At 36.0% G+C, this 18,410-nt stretch overlaps 1 protein-coding gene across 1 annotated transcript in view; it reads right to left on the bottom strand.

Annotated features, from left to right (window-relative positions):
* Positions 1-528: 528 nt before the first annotated feature.
* LOC135218184 (protein fem-1 homolog C-like) overlaps positions 529-18,410 on the bottom strand; it is a 29,519-nt gene continuing 11,637 nt past the window's right edge. The window contains exons 4-9 of the mRNA XM_064254335.1: positions 2,615-2,737; positions 2,354-2,500; positions 1,990-2,190; positions 1,545-1,840; positions 985-1,178; positions 529-823 (exon numbers count right to left, since the gene is read on the bottom strand). Coding sequence (XP_064110405.1) covers positions 529-823; positions 985-1,178; positions 1,545-1,840; positions 1,990-2,190; positions 2,354-2,500; positions 2,615-2,737 — 1,256 coding nt within the window. The remainder of the gene's footprint in view (positions 824-984; positions 1,179-1,544; positions 1,841-1,989; positions 2,191-2,353; positions 2,501-2,614; positions 2,738-18,410) is intronic.

Raw genomic sequence — 18,410 nt, forward strand, 5'->3', positions numbered from 1 at the left:
CTTGGCAATTGCGTGGAGAGGTGTGTTACCTTCGTTGTCTGTGGCACTGGGATCAGAGCCAGTCTCTAGCAGAAGGTTCACGACTTCCGCTCTGGGAGTGGCAGACATAGGCAGATCCGGATCTTCAATTTCCTCAAATTCTGGGGAGCAAGCGACTTGCAAAGGAGTCGAACCTCGGGAATTCCTGAGACCCTTCTTGACTAGTGTATACATTGCTTTTTTCACTGTGTGCCGCTGGCAGTCAGGGAGGTCAGGCTGCAATCTCGTAAACGGCACCAAAAATGCAAAACTATCATGTAAACTGGTCCCACCGAGATTTGTGTTTGCTCCTTACATAATCGTCAGCATTGTTCAATGCAGAAATAATCAGCTCCATTTCTTCGATTCCCTTTGAAAAAACATTCATAAAATCATCAGTATATTCCTTGGGATCATCATTCCAGTTGTGTGCATTTGCAGTGTTTGTTAGGAATCCAAATAGGTCGGCTAATGATCTGAAGTGAAACAGCCTACTCTGGTGCAGTGGATTCAACTGATTTCGTTGCGTATCGATGGCGTGAGCCCATAATTTGCATTGCATTGTTTTCGAGCATAAGCTATTTTACACTGAGCAATCCCTATTTTATTAATATTCTTCATTGTTTGCAAGTGACCAGGGCCTAAAATCCTTTCCATCACGAGAAGGGCCTGCAATTGAACTTCTTGAGGATCTAATTCTATACTTTCTAATTCCTCCAAGGTGTTGACTTCACTGAACTCCCCATCTGAAGGACAAGACAAATTATCCTGGGTTTTTGGATAAATGAGGGTGCCATTGACGTACCTGGAAATATATTGCAACATTTAGGTAACTCGAATTAAAAATATATAAAAATTATTTTAGCTAACCAATAATGCCAGAGAATAATACGTAGATTAGTGCATTCACAGTATCATACAGAAAAAGCTTTCATTATCAAGCAGCACCGGTGCTGGAAAACTTACCTCTGATTGATTGCTGATTTCCAGTAATTAACTGTAGCGACTATATCTTCCGTACTGTTGAAAAGGGAAGCTCCAAGTAGCTCCAATGCATCAGCTTTCTCTTTTGCAGATACAAGGTCATTTCTACTTAACAGATATTCTACCATGTCCCGATGACCACGAGAGCTTGCCACAAGCAAACAAAAGGCGTTAATCTGTAAAGGGAAGACAATGAATAGAGGAATAAGTGTTTAATTTACTAGTGTTCACCCTGATTCCATTCAAAAAGGGAGATATTTATTGTTACTTGGACTAATGGAACTACAGTGTTTGAATAGTTGAACTACTTTTCTTTTCATTTCTTGGAAATAACATTCATTAGAGCCATCAAAATCATTTGTTGCACTTGCGTTCAATTAGAAATTTAATATATAATAGAAGAATAAGTTTTTAGGGCAAAGACATTAATCCTGGGAATAAATACGTGGAGAAGTGCAGTACGCTAGTCTTTATGTTTCTTGGAATTATTTCTGGCATAGAACCTAAAGCTTCAAATTTCTGCTCGAGAACCACCATATCACATGCCAGCTCTGGAATCCAGGTCGGTGAAGATCTGGATAAGAATACGTAACATCCAGGAATGTCAAGCAAGACTCACCAGAATAGTCGGCACCCATCCAAGCGTTGTGTTCCAGCAACAGTTTCATTACTTCCAGATGTCCTGCCTTTGCGCATGCGTGGAGTGCACTTTCGCCTTCTATGTTTTTGCTGTTCACATCAGCGCCCACTTCCAAAAGGTACTTCACGATTTCCAAATGGCCGCCGAAGGAAGCAAGCATCAGACAGGTGACAGCGCGGTTATCAGCAGCCTCGATGTCTGGAGGAAATAGACCGATTAATGTATTACAAGAAACTTCTCGAACTAAAGACAAAAACTATATAGCAGTTTACAACAAAATGTAACACCTGATGTTAGCAAACTCTCATATAAAACAGTATTAAAACCCAAGTGCATTGAAAACTCACAGGCCCCGTGTTCCACAAGAAGTCTGACAATATGGAAGTACCCTAGCTCACACGCTGCTTGCAATGGAGTGCTGTAGAAACTTGTATCGCCATTTGGATTGGCGCCTTTAGAAAGAAGATAGGCAACAACCCAGTAATGCTCTTCGAAAGCAGCGCACCATAAAGGACTAACTCCAGACAGAAGAGGCCCTCCAGTAGAAACTGCAAAGAACAACAATTCAATGGTATGTCTGAGGCTGCAAATAAACTTCTTATTTATCAATGTCAAAGAAATCTTATGAAAAACTATTCGAGTTCTCAGTCATCCTCTAAATACAGCAAGTCAGGGAAACCTGTCGGTCGATGTACATTTCAAATGACTTACCTGAGCCCAGTTCTTCGACGTCTGCGCCTCTGTATTCAACGAGGATCCTGACGCAGTTCGTGTGTCCAAGAAGAGCTGCCGTGCACAGTATCGAATCCCGTCCCTCCTTGACTCTCTCAACGCAGTACTTAACGCCCGATGGAACGTCTGAAAATGCACAGTACAAAAGAATTGAGAATAACCAACAAAAGTAGCAACAACACGCAATAATAATAATAATAATAATAATAATAATAATAATAGTGTACTTAGGAAGCTCACCCTCTCTCAAGCGTACTTTATTAATAGTTATAGCTACTTCAGCAGCGTTACACTTGTAGAGATTCTTCTCTACTTTCCGAAAAGCGGCTTTTTCCGTGCTACTTAAACAGGCTAGTAGAGCGCCTATAGAAGACATAATCAAATACAGAGCCAAAATTGGTGTATATATTTGAATTTTACAGATAAACTACGATACCATAGTCATCAAAGTCATTAACGATTTTCTCTCTCTCTCTCTCTCTCTCTCTCTCTCTCTCTCTCTCTCTCTCTCTCTCTCTTGAAATAATAATAATAATAATAATAATAATAATAATAATAATAATAATAATAATAATAATAATATGCTGGAAGTAAACCTTCTTTTAAACATGTTTTATCTAAAGTAATTGCTGCCTCAGCTGCGTTGATTTTATGAAGGTTCTTCTCTATTTCTCTAATCATTGTTTTCTTATTGTTACCTAAAATGGTGAGCAACGCACCGAAGGTTGGCATGTCTCAAATAGGTAAAAGGCAAAGTCAATGGTGGTAGTCAAGTTTCAGGGTATATCCCGTAGAGTTTATTGCAGGTAAAAATCTTGAAAATACGACTAACCCCCCGGGAATTTTATTAATAGAATTCAGTCTACTTTGACTATTACCTATCTGAGACATGCCAACCTTCGGTGCGTTGCTCACTAGTTTAAGCAATAATGAGAAAACAATAATTAGAAAAATACAGAAGAACTTTTATAAACTAACGCACCTGAGGTAGCAATTAAAGATGATAATAATACTAGCAAGAGACCCTCTTTCAGACATTTACTGTGGAAAGTGATTCCTGCATCAATTATATTAATCTTGTAGAGTTTTCCTAATATTTCCGATTACTGATTTTTCTGTGGTACTGCATCGCAATCATAAATATAAAGAAGACGCTATAGATGATTAATGCAGCTGATGCAGCAATCACTTTCAACAGCAATAATAATAATAATAATAATAATAATAATAGTATCCATGATTCCCATGACAAAAGTACAACAGAAGATGGATGCTGGGTACCAACTCAAGAAAAGAGGCAACAGAATCAACCGTCTGATGTTCATGGACGGCATCAAGCTGTATGGGAAGAGCATTAAGGAAATAGATACCCTAATCCAGACTGTAAGGATTGTATCTGTGGACATCAGGATGGAGCTTGGAATAGAAAAATGCGCCTTAGTCAACATACAAAAAGGGAAAGTAACGAGAACTGAAGGGATAAAGCTACCAGATTGGAGCAACATCAAACACATAGATGAGACTGGATACAAATACCTGGGAATAATGGAAGGAGGGGATATAAAACACCAAGAGATGAAGGACACGATCAGGAAAGAATATATGCAGAGACTCAAGGCGATACTCAAGTCAAAACTCACGGCCGGAATATGATAAAAGCCATAAACACATGGGCAGCTGCCAGTAATCAGATACAGCGCAGGAATAGTGGAATGGACGAAGGCAGGACTCCGGCAGCATAGATCAGAAAACCAGGAAACAAATGACAATACACAAAGCACTACACCCAAGAGCAAATACGGACAGACCATACATAACACGAAAGGAAGGAGGGTGAGGACTACTAAGTATCAGAACAGATAGGGTGATACGTGCAAATAGACCAGACGTGACGTTGATTGACAAAGTCAAGAAAGATATGAAAATAGAAATAAGAAGGATATGGGATATGCCAGTGGAAATTGTACCCATAATCATAGGAGCACCAGGCACGATCCCAAGATCCCTGAAAAGAAATCTAGAAAGAGTAGAGGCTGAAGTAGCTCCAGGACTCATGCAGAAGAGTGTGATCCTAGAAACGGCGCACATAGTAAGAAATGTGATGGACTCCTAAGGAGGCAGCATGCAACCCGGAACCCCACACTATAAATATCACCCAGTTGAATTGGAGGACTGTGATAGAGCAAAACAAAAGATAATAATAATAATAAACTAATTTTTGGAATATATCCTTTCATTGGTGGTGAATAAATCCACTACTACATGGTCATGTTATGCACAAGATTCTCGTGAAACGATATGTTCATAGCCAAGCTTCTTTCGCAGATGAAATGTATTTATAAATTTCGTTTTTCTCATTGTTGTTGTTATTATTATTATTATTATTATTATTCAGAAGATGAAACCTATTCATATGAACAAGCCCACAGGGGTCCATTGGCTTGAATATCAAGCTTCCAAAGAATATGGTGTTCGTTAGGAAGAAGTAAGATTAGGTGAAGGGAAACACAGACTGAAGATACCCCACTTAGTAAAAAATGAAAAAATAAATTAATAGACCTACAAATAGATAAAAATGTATCAAAGTGCAAAGAGAGTATGTTTAGGGTAGTAATGTATAGCACCATTGCTTGAACTTCTGACCTATGAGGTTTTGGTCATTTTAACCAAGCTAGTGGTCAAGGGAAGAACATTTCTATCAAATACTGGTGTCAACGTTAAGTGTTCTATCCTTGTTGGATTCTTGTAGCCCTTTTATGTAATTCTGAAAATGAGCGTTGCGTTTCGAGAAAACTATACATAAGTAAAATAAGAAATAAAAGAAAATCTGGAGCCTTTCATGAACTTCTCATTTCAAAACTCAAAAACAGTAATTTTAAGGTATTCTTATGTGTTAGTTTCAACCCTTGAATCAGTAGATGAAGATATGCTCCAACCCATGAATCAGTAAAAAGACACGCTTGAACCCTTGATTCAGTCAATAAAAACATGCTTCAACTCCTGATTCAGTAAATAAGGAGATATTTCAAACCTTGAATCAGTAAATAAAAATGTTCTTCAACCCTCGAATCAGTAAATAAAAATGCGCTTCAACCCTTGATGCAGTAAATAAAGGTATTCGTCTCAGTTTCATATATTTTTTATTAAACGTGGTAAACTTCAAGCCGGGGAACATGAGCTTTGTTGAAAATTCGTATTCAGTATCGCATCAGTGTTATTCAAATGCCAAGGGAAAATAATTACTAATTCATGTTAGAAGTATCATAATTTCATCATATCTGAATCTCCTTCATTATAGCTTAGAGACGAATAAGTGTCAGGTTATACCATGAATGGGTACAGAAATTTTCACGTGTGATTAGAAATTGAGCGAAAAGCCAGGTAAAAAAAAATGTTATAAATTCAAAACAAAATTGACAATGTTGATAAAAACGTAGAGATTATTACAAACCTAGACAAAACCTATGCAGAATTACTAAAGACAAAAAAGTGCCTTTTATCAAATTTACAAACAAAGAGAGCACAGCAGCAAATAAAAAGAAGGAAATTATGAGTAAAACAACGGCGCCAATTGAACAGGTTAAAACAACAAGAGATGGATACTTATTTGTAAGATTTCCAGATAGGAAAAACTTAGAAAAGCCGAAAACAGATTCAGAAAATCATCAGTAATATAACAGTAAATGAGAAGGGTAACCTTCAACCCAAAATAAGAGTAGCATATGTCTCGAAGGACGATTAACATTGTCAAGAAAAATCCATGGATAGATAATCTCATTTCTGAAATATTTTTTCACCCTCTCCATCAATGTTATGGGATTGTATATGTGCACGGCGATGACGACTCTATTTTTTTTTCTTGTTTTATAATCTTTTAAGAACGGTTGTATGCATACTATATATGAATATGTGTGATATGTATATGAAAATTAGGAAACCACATATCATCTGAAAATAACGACCTGAACATTGTAAAGGAAATGAAAGCCAAAGATGATAAATATAAGCACTATATCATCAAACGCACATCACAAATACGAAAGGCTATCTATGATAAAGGTGACAAGTTGTGTAGACTGCACCCAACTTTTACGACTGTTACATGCCCTATCAATGGTATAAAAGTCAGGAAATTTGCCATAGCGCAGAAAATCGTAAAAAATTCCAAGTTTGTCTTAATGTGGTGAAAATCACAAATCAAATGAATGTACTAATCCCACCTTAAAGTTTGAAAATTGTTCAAAGGAAGGCCATAATGATACTAAACATAGCGCATATGATGGCAATAAGTATATATTGAACATGTATCAAAGGTATAAAATTATACGGATCATGGCTTTGACAAATAATCTCCTGTACAATTTAATAGACATACAGCCAGCAGGAAATAAAACCAACACTATTAGAAACCCTATAAACGATCACAACCTAAATATATGCATGCTAACCGGAGACTTGGATAAGCAATAAAATGTAAGCGATTATTCTAGTAAAAAACAAAAGAAGTGTCACCACGGTCTCACAAAAATGAATCAAAATTTTTCAGTACATTTGAATAAATCAGCACCAAAATGACACACAAACAAACACATACAAATCATAGCAGTTCGCAAACCACAAAGCACAAGTAAGAGATAGTTCCTAGACTAATTCAGTTACTTCCTCGACTTGTTAACTGATAACAAACACACACTGATTTGTGGTAACTTCAGCCTACATTTAGATCATGATAAAGAATTGATAGAGTTACTTGAAAGCCATGACCTTGTAAATGTTGTGAGAAAACCGACGTAATTATTGAACCACACTATTGGCCTAGTGATACAAAACAAGAACGAGGTTACCAGTGACATACAAGTAGAGTCTGAATATGTGATATCTGCAATACATAAACTAGTTACACTCAGCATATATCTGGAAAGGCTATGCACTAAAAAATACTTTCACTTACAGAAAGAAAACCAACTTTAAGCTGATGAATTAATGTTGAGAGCATAAAGAAAATATAGCAGAAACAAGCCCGTAAGCTGCTTTACAGTCTATAGCAAAAGTATAAATGATAAATGTCCAGAAGTGACAAGGCAAATAATAGCTAAAGAAAATGACAAGTGGATTAACAGTGATTTACGTGACACTAAGGAAAAAAATGAGAGATCTATAGAAAATATTGAAAGAATCAAGAAGTAATGAAAATTGGTCACCGTACAAAACAGTCAGGCCAGAGACCAGCATAACAACTTTATTATAAAAACCAAGACAATATATTACAACTGAGAAAATCCCCACGAAAACCTGGCCGATAACTTTAACTGCTTTGAAGCATAGTTTAGACAAGGAGGTCCCTCCGGATCTCCCAGTGTTCGCCATGAGACATAGCAGATTCAGTAAGTTTGAATGATTTTGAAAAAACGATGAGAAAAGTGAAAAAAAAAACTAATATTAAAATGAATTAAAAGAGCCAAAACCTTGATCAGTTGCAGGAGTTATATTTTGATATTTTCCAAATGGGTTTAGCACACGCGGCTTCCCAAATACTGAAAACCTCACATGTATAAAGCCGTCCTACATAGGGAATGACAACTTTAACAGCAAATAAAAACTGAATGAAGTGCGGGGATGAAGCAAAACAATCTATATTGAAAGCCTAAATTAATAAAACTAATGTTTAAAGAGTGAAAACGCAAGAACTTAGTTGGTGGTTGGCTGGATTAGATCAAGATTGTTTATGAAATTAAATACTGACCAATGAAAATGGGACTTTTACCTAAGAAATTGACATTCAAGGAAAAATACTTTTACATAAAAATAGATAAATGCTGATAAAATAATAAAGTAATAATGAGTTTGGACTAGTACAGGATTCTATAGTGGACAATGGAATTCTTTGCCGAAAAAATTGCCGTTTTTATTGATAAAGTGGCCAGACTGGAAACGAAACCTTCTCTTTACATAAGGTAACTCACATTATTCAAGTAAGCTCAAATGGTAACCTCTTTAACGTGGTGTTGAGTAGGATATATGGGATTTGACTTACATCGCGAAAAATATTTACACAAAATCAGTTACACAAACAATGTCACGATTCAGAAAAGTCTTAGGAGAGAGAACATTTCAATAAGATTACCAGACTGTTCAATGATTCCCCCAAGAATTTCAAAGAGACGAGGAGAAAGCCAGAAACTGAATACTTGTATCATCCAAGGTATTAAAAATATATATATTTATCTTCACAAACAAGAGCATAAATACCAAAGTATAACTTTGCTTACCTTTGTGACGCATACAAAAGAACCGTCTGTTCTGTACATCTTGGCGTATTTTATGGCAGATGGAATTTCAACTGAAGCAAGTTGGAAGCACTTTTGCACCAAGCAAGTCACTTGTCACTTAACTTCGCCAGGAACTTGTAAACTGAGGTATTTTTACCCAGATTCGGTCTACTTATACAGGTGGGCATATGGAGAGGCGGGGTCAACTTGAAATGTCCTTAATCCCCAGACCAATGGTCACCCGGGCCATGCCAAATCTCATTTCACTCATCCTTACAATGCTCCTTCGGTAAAGGAAATAGATTCCTTTCTGGGAAAGCATCCTATTGATTGAAGAAATATCAGTGTCTAATGAATGAGTAAATTTTAAGCAAAAATACTAATTGAATTTGCATAATGATAATATTTTTGAGTGAAGGGTCATGCTTCGGCAACCGCGTGAGAGTCTCTCGGGGTGCTCTGATTGGTGACTCAGGGAGGTGTGTCGGTGCCCACGGTATGACACACCAATAGGACACAAGCATCTTTTTTCGCCACACCTTCGTTGGTCTCAACCCTAACTGATATGAAAAAGTTTGTGTGATATTTATTCATCATATTTGAGATATATCTGTACTATATATATATATATATATACTATATATATATATATATATCTATATATATATATATATATATATATATATATATATATATATAGATATATATATATATATATATATATATATATATATATAATATAGATATATGTTCGTATGTGTTTGCGCGATGAGAGTATATAAGTATTTAGTTAACGAACAAAATTTATTACCATTAGAATCACTATGAATAGTTTTATTACTCCCTTATTTTGATATGCTATGCTTTGATACTTAGCTGCATATTGTTACCTAACATTTCATATTAATAAAACGTTTCCACAGTTGTCACCAATATTTATTCAAATCTCATTTTCATTGTATAAGTATATTATCACTTTTACTGTAAATCTATGTTGAATGACATTTCCGTAATATAAGGTATACACGTGATAATTTCTGTGCAATGTTTCTTACACTTTTCCGTAATGTAAACATCCGTTGTTGTTTTTTCCAGGGCCAGCTAAAACAAACCTAGCCAGATTATGGGTGTTGTTGGAGATGATTCAGGCCTGAGGCCTTATGCCAGGCACGGGTTCATGCTCATAGAGGCGCCCGTAGGGCTATGGGTGATTCACCCATCTGATGTTGTCGACTGGACCAAACGACCTCAGGCTCACTTTCCACAGGTAATAAAGAAAAAACGCCCTCTTTATTCTAGATTTTTATATTGGAAATTAAGACTGTCTCAGATTGAAGTATTCGGGAATTATGAAAGCTAGTAACAATATGTTTCAGTATAAATGAAAAAAAAACAATGAAGGAATTTTGTGTAATTGGGGAATAAGGACAACGCGTTAAAATGCAATGCAGTTACTATCATATTCAGATACATGCAAATACTCTAAGATATCTTAGGGATAAGGTTTCTTGAAGTCAGGTAAGTGGATATCACATCAGTCTCTATATTCCCTTATCAATAATTGGTCCGATATAATGAACTCCAACCATAAAAGTAGTGCCAGATTTTCGTGCTGTGGATTTGGAATTTGAATCTAATGACAGATAAATTACCTTATTTGAAGTTAAAATTTTACCAGGACCTGATCTCTATATTTTTTTAAGAATAAAAAATTTCGTAAGAGTTAGCGATTGGTCTATTAAATATGATGAAAAACAATAGTTGCTTTAGCATAAATATTGGATAAAGGCTATCTAGAGCATTTGTTTGGTGTCATGAGGAACATGAAAGGCCCCTACAATAATTTAACTCTGATCACTTGTAATATTGGATTGGGGGATATGAAAATAATTATTAAGAAAACTACTACTACTACTACTACTTAACTACTACTACTACCTCACTACTACTCCTACTACTACTACTACTACACTACTACTACTACTACTACTAACAATAACAATAATAACATGATCCTTCATGTCAGCTCAGGGCGATATAAATGTAATATACAATAACCATACACACTAGATTAAATGATAAAAATGGTTATCGGCAATATCCAGACAGTGGCTGAAGCGGTAGTAACAATAGTATTATTCATAATAATGGTAATCGCAGTAATGATATTGAGAATAATAGTAAAAATAGTATAAATTAAAACAGTTAAAAAGCTGACTGCATGTAATTAAGCATCATTAAGTTGAGGAAATTGAACTTGCGTTAGAAATCTACTTAGCAAGACGTTTGTTTTAAGAAGGTTTTGAAATTCAGAGTTATGTATAGATTGGTAATATAGAGGAAAGCAATAAATGACACATTAAAAAAAGTAAGGTAACAGAAGAGAGATAACTTATGTATGTACGTAGATACTATTTCGTTAAACATTTACCATGAATTACTCTCATTTAGCCAGTATATGGACAACAGTTAATACTGCAGATAATTCGCATACTGAAATGGTGAAAAGGAGTGAATCAGACGTTCTAATGAGTTCTTAAATGAGTTTATTGCAATCCACAGACAGAGTCTTTTAGAAGGAAAAGAATGTTTGAAGATATAGTGTGGCTATTTTTTTATGGTGGCAAATGTCTATCAAACAACAATGATTTCCATTCTTTCTAAGATTATTCGTACTTCGTTAATTATATCCATATCCATTAAAGTACAATACAGAATTTCCACATATTTGTAATGATCTGGATTTTGGTTTACCTTATATCCTGCTGTAACATGAGCATAAATGTTCAACTGTCTACGTAGGCTGCAGTACGGCCAGCTGGTATAGGTTTTGCCGTTTCCTTGTTTTGATATTTTGTCCCTTACCATTTACGTACACGCAATTTTTCTGTATTTATTTAACCCTTTTTACATTTTTTCACCAGTTTTTACGTAAATATAATTTTCATTTGCCACTGAAGTCCTGATTGCTCCTCTGTGAGCTGGCTCGAATCCAGGAGAGGAAGAAATTATCAATTAAAAAATTACCCTTCGGTTAACATATATGAAAATATATTAATCTCGCGCAGTAGCGCGAATTGGACGCTGAAGGACATTGGTAGATTAATGCATGCATATGAATCACGTTGTGATAATATTCATATATATAAAATCATTTATTTATTTGGGCAAATATTAAGACGTACAGCAAGGAGATTTATATTTATCATCTGAAGAAAAGGAAACCATTTGAATTTTGTTAGCACAGTTTCATCCGGTATGATCCGGTTTTCATAGCACGTTTGACTGGGTAAACGTTCTGTTTGGAAATAACCTCCTTTACAACGGCAATCGATTCCCGTGGGACTTGAGGGAAAGGTTAAATTACCTGGCCATGACTTTTGTAGCCGTTACAGTCCCTGGCGGCCATGGTGACCTTGAGCGTGTCAGAGATCTCAGTGTGAATATTCTCACAGTACTCCGTTTGAATTTAATTTGAGTCTAACTAAAGGGCTTCATTGTTGTGTTCTAAACATTACCATTTTCTTTTTGTTTAACGGTGGAATTCCACATTCTTCGACGCGTGTATGCAAAAGTAAAGAAAAAAAGAGTAAGAGAAGCGTGACCCTGGAATTACGGTCAATTCGGGAATGAGACTGTCATACCGTGAGTGAGGATGAGGGGGGGGGGGGGGCAATTTAAAGGATTAAGAAGCCAGCAGTGGAAGCAGGTCAGGAGAAGGAAAGGGTCTGGTGAGACCCTTGTGGCATCAGTATCCATTTCCAGATGGTCACGATCTAGTTTTCTTTTACCCACCAGTTAGTCGGGAAAAGGCCTTTTCTAGGAAGATCGTCCTTTAAAGCAACAATCCTTGCCCGACGGATTTTAGGACAAGAGTCCTTATAGCCTTGAGCGCGTTAGAGATTTCAAACAGAATATTCTCAACAGAACGTCAGTTGAACTTAGTGCGAGTTTTTAGTAAAAGGACGCCATTGTTGTATCCTGAGTGATGCAATTTTCTTTACTTTACCCTAAAATTCATTTTTTCAAATTGTGTAAGTTTAGGGAAACGGGGTATGACAGGATTGAAAAGCCAAATGAGTTAGGTAGCCCTGATTACAGTCGGATCAGAAAGAAACTCACTGATGAGACCATTCATTGTTTGTTACAGATCGTTTAACAAGTGTCGATTTCTAGGAGTGCGTACTTAAAAATCGGCGTCCCAAATACGTTAACACGACAGGTAAAGCTTAACTTTTTTCCGCTTCTTTTGGGTGACTTTCATTCCTTTGTCTTTTATACTTCCTTCGACGTATTCTGCGTTTATTTATTTATTTATTTAATTATTTATTTTTACATTACTTTATTTATTTAACTATCCACCTATCTGTCTATCTATCTACCTTCCTATCTCTGTCTTTTTTATCTATCATTGGCATTATCGTGCTGTTCATAAATTGTTAGTGTCCTTTTATGACAACAAAATTAAGTACGTAGTGCAGTTCCTGATTTTCAAATTTCAACGAAGACAAGGTCAATATGTGTCTTTATAAGAATTTTACTAAATTTTTTTAGACATGAGTCACACAGAAAATTGTTATACATCATTACATGTTACGGCATTACGTTACAAGTCTCATGCGTTGGTTAATATCTGATTCTTGGAATAAACAGTCACTCATTTTATTAAACATGTTGTGATGAACACTGAAAAATTTAAGAATGTAACTCATGAAATAAAGGCAACAATTGCTGGAAATAAAAGAATTTGGTAAACCAAACCGAAGAGCAAATTCCTGAATGCAGCAGTCTCTCTCTCTCTCTCTCTCTCTCTCTCTCTCTCTCTCTCTCTCTCTCTCTCTCTCTCTCTCTCTCTCTCTGTGGGCAAAAATGTATAACATGCAAGCGTTGGCCCTGATAAATTGAAGTATTTCAGTATTACATAAATTTACTAAAACAATAAAATTTTGCGTTGAGTAAGTACGTATCAATATCAATATTAAAATCAATGTGCTTTTGTAACAAGAGAACAAAAACACTTTCAAAGAAACGCTTTCAAAATTTCACGTTCAGAAACATCAAATCGTAGTTGTTGCTTTAGCTGGCTCTAGAATTATAAGATACGATTATGTAAATTAATCTAGCTTGAACCAGTATACGTTCTTGAGCAATTTAAGATTTTTACAAGGAATAGAAAACCAATTCATATTAGATACGACAAAAGTCTTCTTTAGAAACTATTTTGATTTTTTTAAGGTGTTTACAGTTTAAGTATTTCTCAGAAGTTGTAGTTTTCCTCCTAGTAATAGGTCTGGTTCTTTCTACTCTGCAAGTGACCATATACTGATTGGTCGACTTATGGAAATTTGGCACAAATTTGAAAAATGGGGCTCTATCAACCATTCAGTATGGGTATGATACAGGTATGGGTTATAGTAACGAGGACAAGATCTTAGCGATATATCTTGAAAGTTTATGTGAAATTGAACCAACAGTCCTGATAATAGGCCGCATAGGGTTATTTTCTTTGTGCGTTTTGAGTAATCCAAACAGGTAAGGTAGCGAGGGAGATTTGATTGACAATTTGCCTAGTAGTTCTGTTTTATCTTTAAGGATATTTTTCACTGTGCTATTGAAGTTTTTTATGACTTGATCAAGGGAATTTTTTGTTAGTTTTTTGTCATTTACATCATCATCCAGTAGGGCTTCCATACGTGATATGTAGCCAGCTTTATCTAAAATTACTATACTATTTGACTTATCAATTTTTGTAATGTGGATAGTATTGTCCTTTTTAAGATCGGTCAAACTTTTCTTATAGCGAGCAGGGAAGTTACTTTCACGCTTAACATTGGCAGCTCCGTAAACAATACCTTTAATTATGTCAACATTATTTTGAGGAAGATTACAATATTTTTGAAATTTACTTAGGGATGACGCAATCATTAAAGCAGAAGGTCGACTCGTTATAAAGAAAGATAAACCATATCCAAGCGCACTCACAACATTTTTTACTTATTTGTTTACTTGATAGGTTTACGACACAATCTTGACGTGCACAATTAGTCCAATCACTGCTATCAATAAGATTTTTGAGTTTCTGTCGAGTTTCTTTTGCAGGGCAATAGCTCTCGTGAAAATAATTGCAATGCAGATGACACAGTTAACCCGGAATGGAAGCGACCTTTGCTTCAGTTGTAGAAACAGGAACAAATGATAAAAAGCTTTCAGTTGTAACCAACAAGGCTACATTAATTTTGTTCTTTATTTTCTGGAACAATGAACAACGTGCAATATCTTACCAAACATTTGTCCCTTGAGCAGAACGTATGTCTGAACATTTTGTATTATGGGGAATGAATTAAACTCAGAAGATTTATTCCTTTGATAGAACTAAAACCAAATATATAATCTAATTCATATTCTGCTCTTATAGCATTAGAATATATCAGGCATCTTTATATTAAAAGAGACTAGCAACATTAATTGTGCCTGGATCTCTTCTTCTCCCCAAAAGACAGATAACATAGAAAAACCTTGAGGAAAAGTTGAGGTAAAAGAACTTGCCTCTCATTTTAATGCGGAGAACTGACACCTCAATCTTGCTTGTTAAAAGTTATATCCTTCCTGATACATTAAGAATGGGAGCACAGGGAAAGCCTGCAGCTATGTACCAAGAGATTTCTATAAGATTTTCCTCCTTCCCAGGAATCATTTCCTCTCCATCCTCCGCTCTCCATGTGGTACAAAGGGAAGGGAAAGATTCAAGAACTTGTTTACCGAAAATAGTCAAGGAATAATATATGTGAGTGTGTGCCTTTTTCTCCACGAATGGAAGTCTTTGCAATCAATCATTACTATTTACTGTATATGATTTTATTTATTTACACTATTCATTTTTATTTACCTAATATTATTCTTTTAAATCTTTGTCCAACTACGACTATTACTGTTTTTATCATGAACTTTTAACATCTTGATTTACTGAAATATGTTCAGAGATTTTATTTTTTACTTTCTTTCACTGACTCTTTCATCTTAACGCTGAGGTGATGGCAATGACATTTGTCACTGACTGAGAATTTTCTACCAAATGCAGGGGACACCCAAACTGTACCCAATGGACAATGTGTACCCATTTGGTACACCGGATATAGCTGCGAATTAAAAACTGTTAACACTCTAAGATCGCTGGGATGTGGTTTGGTAGAAAAACAGCGCAGACACGAGAAAAGGCAATCGTAAATAAGTAGATATTTTCTAGATGAAAAGGCGAATGGGGGACCTATGTTATTCCATAAAAAGGCTCTCGATTAGACAGCTGTATGATTTAGAAGAGAGAGAGAGAGAGAGAGAGAGAGAGAGAGAGAGAGAGAGAGAGAGAGAGAGAGAGAGTAAGGAGATTAAAAGTACCTGGAAATGAAAAGTCCCTATAATCTTATAATCATAGCCACAGGGTTTGTCTGAAAGACATTCAAAGGTTCTGTCACACACGTGTCAGTTGTTGTTTTTGTAAAACTGGCAACAGGGCAAATCTTGCAACGCCTCGCCAGAGAGGTCTCGTCGAGGTGGCAAGACTATAGCTGTTTAAACCATTTCCATAACGTTATTCCTTTGTTTGTGGTTGTGTCTGAGACCTCTCGTTTACTGTAATTTCCTCACTGGCTTTCAACACCGTCCTGTCACAATAGCAGATTGAGGTTTAAGATTAAGATTGTTAAGTGACCGCTGATCTTCTAATGGTCCTAAGTCGCGGAAACTGAGTTTTGGCATAGTGGCTAAAAAATTATGCCATATTTATCAGAAAATATCTGAAATCAAATATGTTTTCAACGTCTGTTTCAAACTCATGGCTATACTTTAGAAAACTTTCACTTGAGTAAGCTCTGATAAATCCATATTCATATCTGAATCAGAAGTTCGTCATCCTAATGACTTAGAGCGTTATGAACTGTAACGTTAAAAGGTCCATGTTTTTTAACATGCGATGAACAAGTAATATGGAAACATTTTCTCTTGCGATAATATATTTTTTAAGGTACAAGAACCTTACCAGAAAAAAATCACAGTAGGAACAGTGCTCTTGCCGTTAAACAAGTACTATTTAATAAAGATAAATTGTCCGTGTACTGTTATGGCGCTAATTTATTAAATGAAATAAAAATAAGATTTTTCATTTCTTGATTATTACTTGTTAAAGTTCCTTTCAAAACTAACGATCAATTTATGTAAAAGAAAATATCTGACTTATGGTAAGTTACAGATTAATCAACTGAATGAATTATGTAACAGAATTATGAATTATGTATCGGAAAATACTTGCCCCGAAGGCAGTCACAGATTAATCAACTGATAATTCTGGGGAGCGGAAGATTAAGATTAAATAACTGTGACCTACACACACACACTCACACACAAATATATATATATATATATATATATATATATATATATATATATATATATATATATATATATATATATATATATATATATATATATATATATGTGTGTGTGTGTGTGTGTGTGCTGTGTCTATATATATATGTATATGAAGACGACAGGAAAGGATGATGCATCTTTCAACTTTATTTCCAGCCAACGCAAACGTTTGTTTTATTTACTTATTTATTAGCACGTGTGCCAGAAAGCACAGGAAGCGGTTGTTTTTATTACAATATAAAACCACGTGCTTCCTATAGGTGATCCACCAAGGTCGGTCAACAATAATAGTCTCCTTATAGTGTTGACTTATTCAGTTTCTCGGAGGTGACTCACTGATCTTGGATACTCTCTCTTTCGACCTTGACTTATTGTAGAGTTTTGAAATGACACTTCATATGGAAATGATACTATTCTCTCTCTCTCTCTCTCTCTCTCTCTCTCTCTCTCTCTCTTCTTTAAGGAGTGAAAATAATGTCGTCTAATTCACTTTGGACTTTATTTTTTATACCGGTTTACATCATTTTCATTTACTTCAAGGCTCATTGGTATTCTTTTTAACAAATATAGATTTTTTGTTTTAATATATTTTACACATTGCGAAGGCACATCATGTCTGCCTGACTGTACAGTACAAAGGTCCCACTATGAGAAGGAATGACCCGAACTACTATAATCGCTTCCTCCACACCTTATGCTGGAAGAGTTCGGGCCGTATCGTCATCCCAGAAGGACTAGTGCAGCAGCCACCTTGGAATATTTTTTGTTGGAGGATTTACTTCATAATATTCCTCGTTTTGACCCGCCGGTGTATGAAGAGCCACCTGCGGCGGATTTACTGATCACGGCTTATATCTCTGCCTCGCAAGGACTTGTGTCACTTGCGACCTGCCCCCCTTGCTTTTTTCCCCCGTCGGAGGAGTCCCCGGGTAGACAAGGCTGGCGCTGGATCCCAGCTCTGTAGGAGAGGCTTCTGCCGTGCCCCGGTGTACTGAGGGTCCTTGGTGTTGCTCTGCACGTCTGGGCTGTCGAGGCTCGTGAGGAGTTACGTAGGGAGGCTAACGCTAGGTAAGGTGTCGACCTTTGTATTTTCCTTAGGGAAACGTCTGCTGCTTATCGGTCTGACCTAGTGTTCAGTAGCTCCCTTAATATAGCAGACTGGTGGTCCCCAGCGACTCCGTGGCACCTCCTCCAAAGGAATGAGTAAATTGGTTATTCTTTAACATAAGCGTATAGGATCTATATATATCCTTACTCATATTGATATATTGTTATAATGATGGTATACCTTGTTATGATTGATTTGTGGTTGTGCGTAAATTTAGATTTATTAATTAGGTAGGTAA

This window comes from Macrobrachium nipponense, chromosome 9 (assembly GCF_015104395.2).
Source record: "Macrobrachium nipponense isolate FS-2020 chromosome 9, ASM1510439v2, whole genome shotgun sequence".
Classification (NCBI taxonomy): Eukaryota; Metazoa; Arthropoda; class Malacostraca; order Decapoda; family Palaemonidae; genus Macrobrachium; species Macrobrachium nipponense.